At 48.0% G+C, this 16,681-nt stretch overlaps 1 protein-coding gene across 3 annotated transcripts in view; it reads right to left on the bottom strand.

Annotated features, from left to right (window-relative positions):
* LOC102690841 (collagen alpha-1(I) chain) overlaps positions 1–16,681 on the bottom strand; it is an 84,239-nt gene that overhangs the window by 37,634 nt on the left and 29,924 nt on the right. For 2 of the 3 annotated variants that reach the window (XM_015366794.2, XM_015366797.2), the window contains exons 7-12: positions 9,443–10,159; positions 5,520–5,564; positions 5,049–5,168; positions 613–651; positions 435–488; positions 65–118 (exon numbers count right to left, since the gene is read on the bottom strand). In XM_015366794.2, the coding sequence (XP_015222280.2) occupies positions 65–118; positions 435–488; positions 613–651; positions 5,049–5,168; positions 5,520–5,564; positions 9,443–10,159 (1,029 nt within the window). Of the gene's footprint in view, positions 1–64; positions 119–434; positions 489–612; positions 652–5,048; positions 5,169–5,519; positions 5,565–9,442; positions 10,160–14,392; positions 14,490–16,681 lie in introns of those variants that run through there. The other variant, XM_015366795.2, reaches the window with a different exon arrangement.

Raw genomic sequence — 16,681 nt, forward strand, 5'->3', positions numbered from 1 at the left:
GAACAAATACGGCACATCCGCAGTTGCTATGAAAGAACGAAACGACATCATATCGAGCAGTTACCACATAGCCTCTGGGTCCACGAGCTCCCCTCGGCCCCGGATCTCCAGGTATGCCCTAAAGAAAGAGCATCCACACCAGCTTCGTTAGAGCAGCTGAACTTTCCAACACCTAGCGGACAGATCTGAAGTGTAATGTATGTTTTGGAATTCCAGAATAGAGTATCTAGATTATCGACATTCACTGCCAAGCAAAGTGTGAATTTAGCCTGGGGACTCATCGGGGTCCCATTACATTGGGGTGAACAGAGTGCATGACTCCCCCCTGAATTTGGCAAGTGGCAGGGGTACCCCTCTGTACAGCTGGGTGGACTGGATCAGTCGGGGTGCAGCTGCAGTGTGCATGTCTGGGTGTGTAGGTGAGGTACACACACCGGGAGTCCTGGCTTCCCCATTTCCCCAGGAGGACCAGGAGGCCCCTGCTCTCTCTGCAAACAAGTCAGAAAAGAAGAGAAAGTCAGAGGAAGCAGGTCTGCGTTTCAACAGGCCCGGCTGCATCACCCGACGCCGTCACTGACGGACACACACTCGCCGACGGAGAACGATACTCACAGGCCAGCCTGCTTGCAGCAACTGGAAGAAAGAGGTTTGCTGGAACACAAGAGAAAACCAAGCGTCAGTAAAACCGCTTTCCGAAACGAGTGCGTACCAGCCACCCCAGAGACAACAGAGCAGCTCGGAGACGGATCTAACACCCACACCAGTGAAGACGACAACCACCTATAAAAAAGGCACCGATCAAGAAAGATCCCAGTGGATTTTGCATTTGCCTCTGGAATCTACTTCACCCTCCAGACCCTGCAGAAATCACTGCGGGTAACCGAGCAGGATTTTTTTTTTCTGCGTATGCCGGAGAAAAGAAACCGAAATTCGTAACAATTCAAAACCGAACAACAAAGGAAGACGCACAAATAAACGAACAAACCCCGAAACCCTAAAGCTGGCTTTGGGGTCCCTGCTCTGCTGCCAGAGCCTGGCTTCCTCGCGAGGAATACAAGTCCCCCCCGGCCTGGGGGGGCGATAAATCACACAGCGGCCCTGACAGAGCCACACAGGGGTGAGGAGGGGTTTCAATAACACGGCGGTCAATCTCCACCTTATTAAGCCCCGTGTCTCACTGACAGCTTCTCATAATACAGCCCTCATAAATATTTAACTTGGCACCGACTCCCCAAACCCAAAGTGGAGGCACAGCTCTTCCCAGGGGAGGCGAGGAAAGGAGAAATCCAAATATTATGACCTTTTCCATGCTGCACTCCGTGTGCACCGCCCCTCCAAACCTGACCTCCCGGGTTTCTTGGTCGTGACAAGCAGGGATGAACCCCTCCTCCTACACGGCACCCCTCAACCCGTCAGCCGGTCCCAGCCGATCTCCCTCCATTTAACATGACACTGTGTCAGAATACAAGTCCTCAGACCGCTCCTATGAAGCCCTTATTAATATATTTATTATTAATACACCCAGCCGAAGTGAAGAACCCCTCGTTTCTTTTCACACCTACTGCATGCCTTCTGATACACGAGATCGGCACCTTTAAAATAAGGTCAATTACTGAAGATATCAATCTGCATGTGAGAACATCACAACTCCCCTTCGCACTGAAAGCTATTTCAAACACTGGTGAGCAAAAGTATATTAGCATTTGTTTTTGCATCATGCCTTCTGCACTAAACAGAAGCAGAACTGAGATATGAGCGTTTGCACACAGTTGTTTAACACTCTACCTGCAGTAACTTCTTTCACTCAAGAAGGGATGATTTAACACACAAACCGGCTCTCCTTGCTCTGGTGAGCAGTTCCTCATGGGACTGTACAAAACCCCCATCTGTAATTCTTAGCTGCAAATTAGCTGCAAGTGAAGATATCAAATCCCAGAACAGGGACTGGACCTCGCAGCCTCTGGCTTTGAAATCTGGTGTCCTATGGCTCTGCTCTGCTCAAGTGGAAGCTGACTTTTAATGGGGACGGTTGGCAAACAGTGCTGGCGATCAATGGCAGGTGTCATAGCACTCTCTCACCAGCAGGTGGCTGTGATACAAAACAATCACAAATGTGCTCAAAGCCCTCTCTTGTACTGACACCTATTCTTTTAATTATAATAATTGCTTACACTTACATAGCACTTTTCTGGACACTCCACTCAAAGTGCTGTACAGGTAATGGGGACTCCCCTCCACCACCAGTGTGCAGCCAGAACACTCACCACGCACCAGCTCTCAGTGGGGAGGAGAACAGTGATGGAGCCGGTTCAGAAATGGGGGTTATTAGGAGGCCATTTTAGCAGTCATTTCCAAAACTCTAAACACTAAGGCTGTTACGCACTAAGTGCTGAGTTTCCTTTCTTTTAAAATCTTTAAACTCTGTGCAACTTCTGACTGTTGGTGGAACAGAGAAGGGGGACTACTGACAACAGCCAGGGCAGTAACAGCAATGACTAGAAGAGAAACTCCCATCAATATGAGGGGAAAATAAAATTTGAATTTGATGTATAAACAATGCTCAAAAACACTTATGTACGTCAGCTGGGCTTGTCATCTCTTTTAATATCATCTGTGGCAGGACTAAGATAAGATCACCTTATTGGCCATATACAATTTCTTGCATTAAGAATTTGTCTTTTCGCAGACCCCAGCTTGCTCTCCATGAGACACACAGACAGGGGGAGAAGCTGGGGGTCAGAGCGCAGGGTCAGCCATTTATAAGGCGCCCCTGGAGCAATTGGGGTGAAGGGCCCAATGGAGTCGGATTCGTCTGCCGGCCGTGAGATGCGAACAGGCAACCTTCCAGCCACAGGCGCAGATCCTGAGCCACAGAGCCACCGCTCCGTGACTGTGGACTCCGGCCTGGTGCCTGACGGCAGGGCCTTCTCCGTCAGAGCCAGTCGTCCCTTCACCCCTCACAGCTGCAGCCAGTCTCCTCACAGGCAGGAGGGCACGAGAGCTCACATCTGGCAGCAGACAGGCTGCATCCGTGATGGGCAGTAATGAAGCCGACTTAACGAGCCTCCTTAAGGGTTTCCCATGGCCATTACGCTATACAATCAACGTTTTCCATATTAGGAGAACATTATGGAATGAAAAGAAATGTTTTAAATTCTTCCACCATTGCTCTTTGCTCTCACTAGGGGGTCTCCATTTTCTCTGGGCAGCTTGTGTCTTGGGGCTGCACGTCTTTTCTTAAACACTTTCAGGCCCGGACTTTTAATTCACTTTTATACACTAGGCTTCAACTCTTTAGCTTACTGTATAAGTGTGTGCATATATGTGTGTTTGTTGTTCTTGTCTTTATCTTGTTTTATTGTAAATATCGGATATAATTTTTGACTTTTCACACACCGATATATAGAAAAAAGTTTCACTATTAGGAATGAAAGGGGATTAAGGAGGTTGGAGGTTTCACAAGCATCTCCAAAAAACAGTGATGTTGTCCAGTCTGTCAACATCACTTCCACATCTGGGAAACAAACACCGACCTCTGCACACGTGCCTGTGCCAAGCCCTGCTTGAGGCACACATGTCCACCTTGCATCAGCTCATGCTGTGTTCGTGTCTGCTCCACTTTGTGCTCGGAGCTTTATGACAGATGGCATGGCATTTCCAAGCTGTGTGTGCGTGGGATGGTGAGGGCAGGGAGAGTCACTGTTCCACAGCATAAGGGATAAGACAATGTTCACGCTCCTGTGCCACTGTGCTGCTCTTTGCCATCATCTTCAGGCTTTACTAGTTTGCTAACTATACCAGACTACAGATCACTGATATAAATTAGAAAGAGCAGTGGTCCAAGCACAGACCCCTGTGGTACTCACCCAGGTCTGAGCTTATCTGTATTGTTTTCTATTCTATAACAAGCTCTCAATCCAGATACATTTATTACATTGAATATCTGCCACCTGCAACTGAAGATGCCATCCTTTAGGAGGACTTTTTTGAAAAATGAAATATGTACTATATCATGTGCAGTTTCTGCCACTGCTTGTTAAAGACTCTAAGAAAAAAAACTATGCTTCTGCTTGAAAAGCAGAAATCCTGTTATGTGTATCTAGTTGTTTTCCTAGAGAGAGCCATTCGAAACTAGTGATTTTTTAAAAAACAGCATCTTGTGCCATCATCCATTGCTCTCAATTTTCTGAAAAAACAAAACTGCAGTGAAAAGACAGCAAATAAGTTGATATATATCTGCAATTCACAGAATATCCCTGTACTATCTTTGTAACTCCAACTGCTTTCAATTACAGCACGCTGGTTTATATGTGGATGCGGTCTTTAACAAAGCTGAAATTTACTCTCAGAAATAGACAGAAAGATGACTTAATGAGCACAGGGAACGCCGAGTGCTTTCCTCAGCCAGCCCGGCTGGTTTGCTGGGCCTGGCTGCGTGCTGCGCTGGGCACTGCACGGTAAACTGGAGGCGGTGTCCTCGGGCAGTCCAATCCCAGCCAGGACAGCCACCCAGGCCAGCCGAGGCGACCACAGCTCTCGCGCAGTTTCCTGGAAGAGCTCGCCTCTTACGGACACGACGCAGAAAAACAAAATCCTCCAAACAAAAAAGCGTTTTATTTTAAGAAAAAAAACAAAACTGAGAGTTTTTTTTTCCCCCCCAAAAAGAGAGACTCAGCCGAAGTTCCCATGGCAGATTCACAACACTGCAAACCAACAGGAAAAGAAACTTATAATCTCGGTTCTCCTGCTTCTTTGATTATTACTGCACCGCGACAAGAGCAGCACAGAGGACAGGAGCACACGATCATGAGGCACGGCCGTGGAGGTGGAGGTGGTTGTGGGGGGGAGGTGCTCAAACCTTCCTGCTGCAAAGCAAAATTCATCCCTATATTAAAGGCCACTGCATGCGCAGTACATGTACGCCCCAGGACCCGGCAGCCCATAAGGACTGGTGCGATTTGCCCGGGTGGACGGAGCTGCGCCACGAAGGTACAGAACACGCACCTTACAGGGGAGAGCCGCTGCCGAGCTCCGGTCGGTGGACTCACCCGAAACGTGGCCCACTCCTCCTCTGTGTTCCTCCACAGGTACAGGGTGGGAAGCCCAGCGGGTCCGGGCAGGCCTGGTTCTCCCGGCAGCCCGTTACGTCCCATCTCACCTTGAGAGCCCTGCAATTCACGCCAGACAGCCATGGGACTGGACAGCTTCCAGAGGGCAGTTGATCTCTGTCTCTCCTTCCTACCTCACTTGATGCGAGTATACATGCCTCGGTATAGCCTACTGTATTCTATAAACAAGCCCCGTACAGCTGCAGCATGCGCTGAGTGCTACTGTCAAGTACATGTGTGCTTCTGTGCAACTCAAGCCCATTTACAGGAACTACGACAGAGGGTTTAAAACCTCAGTGGAAAACTCCCTCCTATGTCCCCTATACGATGTTTTGGCATGAAAGGCACTTTCTAAAATCAAGTGTATTATTACACACCAAACACCTCCCCAGGCAGAGCAAATCGTCTTACCTTAGACCCTTTAAATCCAGGATAACCTCTTCTTCCTGAGCAGCCCTGATAAAAAGAACAGATACACAAATAGACAATTAGTATACAGCAAACCTTTCAATAGGACACAAAACCATTAAGACTGCAGAGGTCTCAACGAGGGGTAGATATTTTGGAAGACTGCATCGAATAAAAACACAAGAGCCAGCAGGGTGTTATTAAGCCTTGTACTTTCTTGATAACCTGCAGGACAAGCTGCGGGGCGACATGACTCTGCACACTCATGTCTAACCCTACAATCCTTGGTCACTGAAAGCCAAGAAGTTCAAAAGCTCCTGAGAGACACAGAGAAGCTGTGCTTTTAAAGGAAAGTGAAGGAACTGCTGCTTCATATTATTACTGAGGCAGGAGAAAAAAAAACAGTTTCTCCTCTTATTAATCTATCCACTCTACAATATGTCCGGCAGATGGTGATGGCTTAGATACTAAATCACCAGTCCTCAGAAACCAAAAAAGTAATTTCGGGAGGAAAAACCTATTTGTAGCTCAGTTTTACACATAAAAAGAAATGTCTGGAAACAGGGGACATGTTCCAGTTCCCTAAGAGATGTGCTTCACATCTACGGTCGTCTATCAGCCTGGAGAGGCCGAGGGCATTCGAACAGCAGGGGGAGGTGGCAGGTGAAAGCATATGGAAAATAAATCCACAAGGAGCAGCAGCAACAGGCTGGTTCTGTTCCCAGAGAAACTTTCAGGGCCGAGGAAGCGATTACATGATTGCTAAATCAGGTCGGAGTTCCCACTCCTCACAACGAGCTCACGAGCAGGTCAACAAAACAGGCCAAATAAATCTGTCTCTAATAAGCAGTTTAACAAGACCACACACCTAACCTCGGCCCTCCGCAGTTTCGTCTGTGACTAGTAAGGCTGTCCCAGGCCATTCTGTACGGTTTCATTTAGCACACAAGACCGATACTGTAAATCTTAGTGACTAAACCACATTTCAGTTTCATTACATTTTATTTTTTAATTCATAAGGCAAACACACAACTGTCAAATAAGAACCAGAAGGAGTCTTTGACAGGTATGCCTAATCCTTATTTTTACCTTGTTTTAGAGCTTGGAACCTCAATTATAAAATCGTAGCCTCCAGAAAACAATTTTGGACAGTGATGATGAAAGAATTTATATTCTGGGAGCAAACAATCATACTGCAAAAAAAGTATTTGCTCACAGGTTCCTGGTGACTTGAAAAGTGAATAATCCCTTTCTGAGCTGCTCTCAGTCACTGAGCTGTCTACAAACAATGCCGCTTGTCACTGCCATGTCTTGGCATGTTAAAACACCACAGAGGATCTCAAGAGCCGTTCCCTAAAGCCACTGCTTTCCCTAAAATGTACAGAGACAGACTAAATGCGAGGTATTTGATAGAACCTCTTACTTTCTAGAGGGATTTACTGCATCAGCTGTTATATTCCTGTCAAAGTTAAATGACAAGTCAGCTAAGCCTATTATTACCTGAGCCTATACTGTATGTAAGCTAAGATACAGTATGTGCTGGCGCTACAACTATTTAAACTTAAGAAAAGCTACAAAAGCACTTGGGAGATCTCTTCTGCAGAGCCCAGTCCAATATCTTCGCCATTATCTGCTCAGCCAGGTGGTAAAATGGCCACACGCTTGTAAGCAGCACCCCTGACCAGGACAGTCCAGCAGTCTGGGCTTTAGTTCACTGCAAGATGATCCACTGGCTGTTTCAACCAGCTGCAGGTCATGTACTTTTATACCAAAGGATAATGAGCCATGAGATTTTATCATTCATGTCTTGAATTTTTCACTGTGCATTTTGAACAGTGTTGTAATGTAATCAGTAATGTGTAACGTGCAAACACCTACAGGATTAAAGCATTTAGTACACATCCTACACACGTAGCGCAGGGAAAGCATGTAAATCAGGCAGAAACTTGATTTCAGATTGGCGTTAGAGAGTTGGCTGTACAGCAAATTGAGCAGAAAAGAGTCTCAAGTAAAAAAGCATGCAATCTCGCCGGGCAGTTAACACTATGAACAACGTGTGTGCTTTAACTGACAGGCATCGCTGAAGGAGAAATTCAGAAAAAAACAGTCCTGAGAAAATGCTTAAGAGGAATGTGGCACCCAAACCACTGCCACTTTGAAAACCCATATACCCTTTCATTTATTTATTTAAATGGTTTACAACCCACTGGGTGAATCAAAACCTTGTTGAGCAGGAGGTGGAGTTGACAGACAATGCACTTGGAGTTTGACAAACGACTCTGGCAGATATACTGGAGTCCAACGTTCTTCCTGAATGATGATGTGCAGATAATCAATAACAACCTCCCTATGAACAAAGCTCATCGGACAGGAAAACAGATTCACTGCAGTTTCTCATGCAGGAGAACTCAGGTTGCCGGGCAGAGAAGTGTTTGGGTATAAAATATTTTTTTTCACTTTGCCCAGTCAAGTGCTCAGGAATAGTCACTGTGGAATATCCCCCAATACTGTGGGAGTTATTTATAATGAACCATAAACCAAAAATAGGTTTCAAGGCATTGTCTAAATACGGGGTTGCTCTTATTTTTTTTAATTCCATTTTCCACTAAAGCCTTTCTACACATTTATCCAGACACTGTAACTAGCTGATCACAAAGGGTGTATTGATGACTGGAGTACATATAATATCTTAAACTTAAGAAGCAATGGCTATACAACAAAGGGCAAAACGCAAATCTGAAGACATTTGAACATTTGTGGTTTCAACTGCATTTTTCCACACTGGAAAAAATAGTCAGGTCAACAACAAAGGCAAGGATTTATGGGGGTTAGATAATTAAGCCTGCTCCAACATTTTATTCATGACCACAAAGGTATCCCACTGCGTGCTCCAAACAAGAAAATAAATCTCTAAAGATGGCTCGCAATCTTTTACAGCACCAGCACGCACATATCCTATCCAGATGGAATCTACTTTGAGACCGAACAGGTTTCCAAACATCAATCTATGCTACAGACTCGCTGTTAAAAATCAACCTCTGGACATGCTTTTCAAAGAAGGCTGACAGCGCCAGAGTGATGATGCTTCGACTAGATGCGGAGCACGGGGTCAGGCTATGCACAGCTCTCGCCAGAGGGAGGTGGGGCTTGGGACAAGCTGCCCTGCCCTGCTGTTGAAGCCGATGCGCTGGCTTCCTTCAAGAAAGAGCTGGATGAGACTCTGAGTTCAGTTACACACAAGCCACCAAACAAACCAAATGGGGAGAGTGGCCTCTTCTCTTTTGTAACCTTTCTTATTGTATATTCCTACCATAGGGGGGTCATGAATGACACCTCTGCACAGTGGATCTTGGGAGCAACTAGTTTCAATACGTTTTTTTAAAGTGCATCACATTTCACCGAAACGACCCGTCCTTAACTAAAGTACTTGTGCAATGATCTAGTTGAAGACCAGGTCGAGCAGGTACAGAGGAAGAGCGTGTGTGAGGGAGCGTTCGGGGGCAGAGGGGAAGCAGGGGGCAAGGTGCGACACGAAGCCGCAGGGGTGAAGAACAGCAGGCCAAGTCCCAAGGCGAGAGCAGGCCACCCGGACCGCCAAGGTTGGCAGGCGACCAACCTCAACTTCTCACAGGGTCTGCGTTTCTATCGGACACCTTCCCATTCAAGACCTGCAAGACGCTCAGGGACCTGACTGCAGGAGTCTGGCTCCCTTCGCCCCTGCAGCGAGGCCCGATTTCGCCCACCGGGGGCAGACCGCTAGAGCTGGGGTGCCAGCAGATACTGTGCAAGACCCATCGGGCTGCCTGAGGCACAACACGCGTGCTTCTCAACGACGAGCCCCTGTCCTGCCCACACCTTCAGCCCTCAGTTCACAGTTCTCTGCCACCGGGCGGCCCACCCAAGGAGAGAAGCCCAAGATCACTCACTTTCTTCCCCGGGGGTCCAGGTGGCCCTGGGGGGCCTTTCTTGAGTCGGTAGGGCCTGCCGTCGGACCCCTGCACCACCGCGCCCTCTTTGTACTTGCGGGTGGCGGGGCCGGTCAGGGTGCTCCCACCCCCCCCGCTGCTGTTCCCCTGCCCGCCGCCGGCCCTGGGAGGCGCGCGAGTCGGGAGCAGCAGCTCCTCCTCCATCAGCACCTTGGAGTCGGGGCGGGGGGGCTGGGAGCCGTGCGGGGGGGGCTTTCGCAGGGAGGGCTTCTTGAGCAAGACGGAGGAGGAGGAGGAGGAGTCCAGGTCGATGATGTCATCCGACGGCTTCCCCGGGAACGGGCCCAGAGCCCCGGACCCGCTGTGCCCCTTCCGCTTGTCCGTGGTGACGTTCTCCTCGGGGGTTTTGGACGCCGAGTCCGGTTTGCCAGCTCTCGAGGCGCCCCCACCACGGGGCCCCTTCGGCGGCCCCCGGCGGGGCGGGGGAGGGGAGGAGGGGGCAGGGTCCGGCCGGTCCACCGCGCTGTCCGAGGTGCGGCCCGGGGGCTGCCCCGCACGAGGGCTCTCACCGAGCGGCCCGTTCTCCGGGTCACCCTCCTCGATGAGGAAAACATCGCCTCGGATGACGGAGGGCGGTCTTCCGGGGCCCGAGGGCGAAGTGCCGTCTCCGCGGGGGTGAGCCACCCTTGGCGGCATCGGCGTCTGAGCAGCGAAATCCTGTAGGAGGCGACAGAGAGCCAGTCAGAGCAAAGCAATGAACAAGTGCAAAACAGGAATTCATTCCTATCCTCCGCATCACAGATTTTACTATCTGAATCTACAAATGTAAGACTATTATTCTTCGTAAACTCCACTTTTAACAATACCCCTAATAGCACTGCAGCATGCAAAATGGAGCAAAAACTGGCTGTCTGAACAATGAATTATTTTTTTGTGTTAAACTAATACCCAAATCTCTCACGAGCAGCCCCCTCATCAAACATGTATACAGCTGTAAAGCAATTTCAAAGCCATATATTTGTGGATCTGGCTTCCTCGCTGATCTGCATCTCTCACTAGTTTCCTGTGTTTGGGAAAAGTGCATTTGAAGCATAACCTCAGCACTTCGCCTGCCATTTCTCACAGGGGCCACTGTAGAAAGAGATAAGGAGAAAAAAAAAAGATGCCAAGCCTTTCTTTAGTCCAGGATGTGTTTTGGCTAATGGAAAAGTAAGCTAAGCGTGGATGGGGCAGTGCTGTAAATTCTTATTGATAGCTTTAATGGGGCACTGCAGGGAGCCGTAAAAGGATGTGTGTAGGCATGTGAAAACCAGTCCAGTAACAGAAAGAGACCACAGGACTGCAAAGAGACTAATGCATTCGACTAATAGCCAGACACTAGCCGTGGGGGGCTCAGGGATTTAAGGCTGCGGTATTGACAGGGAAGAAACACCCAGAGGGGACAGTGATTTATATCCACCTCTCTGGGCGATTCCTCCGAACATCAAAGAGTTAATTGCATTTAGAAAGTGTAACTACAGTCAGGTGGCGGCCGTGCTGGAACAGTCATGCACTGCTAAACCCCCCCGCGTCGACCTCGCGAGCGGGTGGCAATGGGTCACTCTCTGCTCAGAGCAGCAGTTTGCTAGTGGTGAGCCTGTCCAAAGCATACTGGATACTTGACCCAGAACAAAGAACATCTGCTTGTAAGAAATGTTAAACACAAAAGGAAGAAACGCGGTCTCTCTAGCTTCCGAGGCTGCTGGGGCACATGCTGTATTGATCTACGAATCTCCTCCAAAAGAAACCCAGAGAATCCGTTTTAACAATATAGTTTGACAGTCCTCTTAGATTTCACGTGTGAGCTTGAAACCTTCCTTCATGACTGGTCTTGAAGTAGTCCTCCAGACAGCCCCGTCATTCACCTTTTATAAACTGTAACAGCAGTTTACTTAAGCCAAAGGTCTCCCTTTAAGAGCCCCTCTTTAAGTCCTGACTTTGCAGTTTGTGTTGGAGTTAAGCTGAGAATAGCAGTTTATTGCAACAGTCCAGCCCTTTTAAAAAGATGCCTGAACTCAGATCAAGTGTTTTACTTCCATCCTAAGATGAACAATACTCAAATACAATACGTCATCCCTAAACAATGTGCCCTGGAGGTGCTATAATAGAGAAGTATTAAGTGCGTCGGAAAAAGATGTCTGACAAAGCAGATGAATGAAATACTAAACTTTTTAAAAAGCTTTACTTTGAGTTCAGAATGGGTGAGAACAGAATTTTGACTTTATTCAGCTGACATTGATTAAGAAACTGAACAAAGAGTTTCAAAATCCTTCTGGACTGCTTTCCCGGTGCCACAGGGAACAAATGTCTACAGAGACAACACGTCAGCAACATCTGCAAGCACCAATGAAGCAACAGAAAACAGGCTGTCGCTACAAGAGTAATGGGACAAACCTGCCTTAAGAGGAGCAGAAGACGTATTTGGCCGAGAACTGCAAGGCCATTGTCTGTCTCTGCTGCGGGGTGTTCGAGGGGGACACCCTGCTCCTGCACGAAGAGCACTTGCAGAAGCACCTTGCGCAGAATCACGTGCATCTCTAACCCCAGCAGCCTGGGCAACAAGGGATCCTGGATTTCCGACACTTTGCACTACGCCGTTCGACATGCAACAACTGTTACCGGCTACTCAGTGTACGTCTGCTGCATCTGTCACGCCTCCCGGAACATGATGTCATATATTCCAACACCTGTTTCGTGTCCTAGACTCAGGCTGACGAGGCTCCGGAAAGCAAGGGAACAGAGGCTGGAGCCCGACTCGATCTCGCCGCGGCAGGCCGCCACGCCCGGGGCTTTGCCGACGGCATCAGAAGCGCAGGCGCCGGCAGTGGAATGTCGGGGGAACAAAGGCCGGGGGCGCACCGGTGGGCCTGGCGTGCTGCAGCCGTGCCTCCTGTCGGAGAGGGGGTGGGGGGACCCCGGGCCAGCCAGGGCCTGTGGCTCAGTCTCTCCGCTAAAACGGCTGGCACTCCGCTTGCTTTGGGCATGGGGAGGGGGGTCAGGGGTGACTTAAGCAACACAGCCTGGCTTGGAATAGAGGTGGTTCTGCTGACATCAGAGGAGCAGCTGTTCCATCAGGAACAAGAGGAGGTTAATTCTACACTGAAACACGGGAGAAAGATGTTTTGTCGGCTCTGCAGGGTTTGTTCAGGTGTGCAAGCAGGCTGGCTCCAATCAGAGTGGAATTAACCTTTAATAGTTCCTTGGCAGCCAGTGCACGTCAATGCTGCCCACCCCCTCTCCCACGTCATATGGCTTTACTAGGCTTCTCTTCTCTGCCTAAAGGGATAAAGGGTAGACACCGATATCCGAACGTCTCCGATCCACGGTTGAGCACCACGTCGAAAAGCTCAGAAGCACACCGCAGGCAGGGCACTGTCTGTACTGAGTGGGCCGACCTGACTTGAAGAAATGGTGAGCTCTATAAATCACAGGAAACACCCAGGTATGACTGTAATCTTAGCCAACGGTGTTTCTGTTCGGGCAGCTGGACAAACATACGTCAGAATGCAGGGGTTCAGCCTGTCACAGTAGACAAACCGCAGCTTTAGAAAAGAAAGGAGGGGTGGTAGAAAAAGACTTGCATTCATTTTTCACCAACAAATGCCCAAAATACAAAATACAGAAATCAAAACAGCCACTGTTCTGCTTTCACACCAAGCCCAAGTCTAAGGACAGGACCCTCCAGCCTTGCAGTACTTGGCCTTACTGTACTTGGTTGCCCATTAGCATCCTTGAGAACGGGGGTCTCGGACAGCCCTGTCTGCTGTGTCACAGGAAGACAGGAAGGCTGTGAGCACACTACACTGCACGAGTCAGCAATTTTCTCATAACAGGCTGTAATGCTAAAGCACCAGTCATCAACCTCTCTCAGGTGTTTGCTCACTTTGCGATCTCTGATACAACATGGGGAACACTATAAAACCTAAAGCCCTTCATACAATGAGAAAAGGAATTCTGACAACAGAACAGAATTCTGATTTTATATACGTGTTTTCCTGTCTAAATGAATGTGAATACACAAAGGGATGAAAAATAAATTGGCATGAAATGAGAGAATTACCCCGGTACATCAAACTGTCCGGTCCTTTGTAAGGACAAGCATGAACCCTTTTGTTTTGCAAGATGCATGCCCCTCAGTGATGCACTTAAAATTTGCACGCATGACATTCCAAAAAAAATGCATAATTAAAGAATGATTATAGAAAACATACTGTAAAAAAAAAAACAGGTACACAACCCTTTTAGCACTTCATGCATCTCAACGATGAAACAACCTTAATTACAGAAAAGGAATGAATGATCTAAACATGCCTACTGTAGATTTGGATGTCTTGACAGAAATGGGAAAGAACACTCCGTCAAGTGATTATAGCAACACAGCACCTGTTGATATTCTACAACAGTAACCAGCGCTGAATGAAATCATGCTGGGAAAACAAGAAAACAAGCCTGCGTTAAGCACGAGCACGCATACATGTACGTAAACTATACAATACATCAGCACGGACCTTTAGGTCAGAAGATTGAAACATTCTACATCATAAAAACTAGTACAAGAGTAATAAAAGGTAAAATGCATAACATAGCCACAAACTAGAATCATAAGAAACTAACCTTCCAAGGGTGTACTGTCCTATACCATGGTGTATACACCGAATCAGAGTGCAATCACAATAAGAGCAAGAGAAGAAAACAAACTCCTAAGAGCACTGACAATAGTACACAGTTCCTCAGTGCGGAACACAGTATGGAACCAAAACAACATTTCTCTGTGGACACGTTTGAAAAGAATGAGGCGCAAGTTGCGAAAACCGAAGAAGACAGTGGAATTGGTCTAACTGTGGGCACAGGTGCAGCGAGGGGCTCCCCCCGCTGTGTGGCAGGGCGCGAGCAGGCGGAGGCCGGCCCTACCTGTCCCAGCGCGCGGAGGCACAGCAGGCACAGCAGCAGGCAGCCGAGCGGCTGAGCGGGGCTCCTCATGGCTGTGGGAGACAGACGGGGACTGCGCCGTCTGGGAATCCGCTCCCACCCTCCCTCTCTCTCCCACAGCGTGGGGCACACCCTCCTGGGCTCGGCCGCACCCCCTAGCCCTGCCCACCTCCCAGATACACGGCCCTGCCCTGCTGGCAACACCCCCTGTGCACCCCCACGGACAGCGGCACGGGGCAGGGCAGGTGCCCTGCAGCCGACTTCACGCCGCGCGACCCATCCTCCGCCCCCCTGAAGCCTCCCCTGTTGTTTTTCATAAACACTGCTCAATCCGAGACCTGCTGGAAGGCGGTTTGATTTTTTTTTTTAAATTTCTGCAATCCATGCCCTCCGTCCATTAAGGGAAATCCATGCGTTTAGGAGATTCGAACTCTTTTCCTCTGGGAATGTGTTAAGAAATGTGTGCAGGGCCAGAACCTTGCTGTGACATCATCTCATAACCAAGTGGAGAACGCAGCCTATGAGACTGCGGTATGCTGGGACAGGCTTGGCTACACTCAGTGCAGGAATAAACTAACATTTACACCCAGTCGGCGGAGACCAGACTATGACAAAAAGAAATGTTGCAGCCTACTGTATATAAATCCCAGCCAAGGGCCAGGGATTGAAGCCGTAGCCAGATAAAAGCGTAGTGTTAAAAAAAAAAATTTGAGTCTTCTCATTTTATCTTTTAATGGCAGCATTCAGAAGGAACAGAATTCGCCACTCAGCGGCAGAACAGCATCCAAAAATGCACAGTCTTCTAATAGAACAGGAAGGATTAGTTAATGTTTTGTATAATACTTAAAAACCACAGTATCACTGTTCCAAATTCAAGCCTTCCAGGCAGCCCAGTAGTGCAAAGCGGCACCACCTATTACAGAGAAGTTTGCAAATAAACTTCCTACTCGCTGGGATCCACACAGGCTAATGGGTTCCAGATCTTGTCCTCCCACAAAATTATTACAATCATGCACGGCAATATGACCTTCACAATACTTCAAACATGTTTCCCATTAGACAGACTTTCCATGTTTCCAATTCTGTAAAATTAGAATGTTAAGTCAGTGTAAAAAAAAAAAGGTTAATTTACTGACACAGCAACATTTGTCTCTTCTCTTTTCCCTTTGCAGACAATCTTACTTATATAGCTCTGGTGGGTTCCAGTAAATTACAGCCTGTGGATGCATAATTATAAGTTTGACCTCCTCAGGTCACAGGCATTAATGACAGGCACAAACATCCAGAGGACACGAGGCAGCAACAACACAACTTCCGATGCCCAGTGCAACTCTCATTTACGATCTGTAATTAAATTTGCTTAAAACAGACCTGGCATCAAAAACTGTTCTTTATTAGAAGAAAGCACTGTCCCTTTCTGCACTGCATCAAAATAATTTACATACTGTATTGCCAGGTTTCATGCTTCTTGCCGTGGCACTGAGATTAATATTCCTTCTCTTCTTTATTCATTTCCAACGGCCTTTCTCTACATGGGAGGTGACGACTATGGCCAAACAGTATTTTGTGTACTCCCTTCTTTGAGAGCTGTACTCCCTGGCCGAAGCTCCTGGCCTCCAGCCTCGCTCTCCCTGCTCTGTAAGCTGCAGCCTGACTCAGCCCCGGTGGCTGCAGTGTGACACAGTGCTCTGCTGTAACTTGTATAAGAGCCCTGAGGGTGCGGAGAGCAGTCTGTGTGTCACATGAGCTCCCAGAAAAGCAAGCTCTGAAAACCAGAAACAGTAAATAATTCCAACTGCACCACCTCCCAGCTTAAAGCACTGTAACTAAAATTGCTCCGATTATCTCATTTTCTGGCCATGACCCCACACGTACCATTACGATAATTTACTGTCATTTTCCCTCTTGAACTTCTAAAAACACTCTCACTGCCACAATTTAAAACCAAACCAGGTGAAAGTAAAGAAAACTGAAATTGAGACATTTCCCATCCTTGCATGATGTACAAGATGCCACTAAATGCTGACATAACTACAAGCCTGTATATTGCCCAACCTGTGCAGATAAAACTGACACTATGTGGGCTCAGTGAACATTTCTTAAAAGCTATTTTCCCAGGTATACAATTTGTTTTTTACAGCAATCTTCCTGGAAGGCTTCAATTTGCAGATACTAAATCAATTAGTTGCTGCACCTGCGTCTGGCTTTGACCCTTAACCTCTGGTCTTCACCAGCTGCCCTTGACAGGACCAAAGTTAGATCTCAGCTGGA

The sequence above is a fragment of the Lepisosteus oculatus genome, chromosome 24 (assembly GCF_040954835.1).
Source record: "Lepisosteus oculatus isolate fLepOcu1 chromosome 24, fLepOcu1.hap2, whole genome shotgun sequence".
Taxonomy (NCBI): domain Eukaryota; kingdom Metazoa; phylum Chordata; class Actinopteri; order Semionotiformes; family Lepisosteidae; genus Lepisosteus; species Lepisosteus oculatus.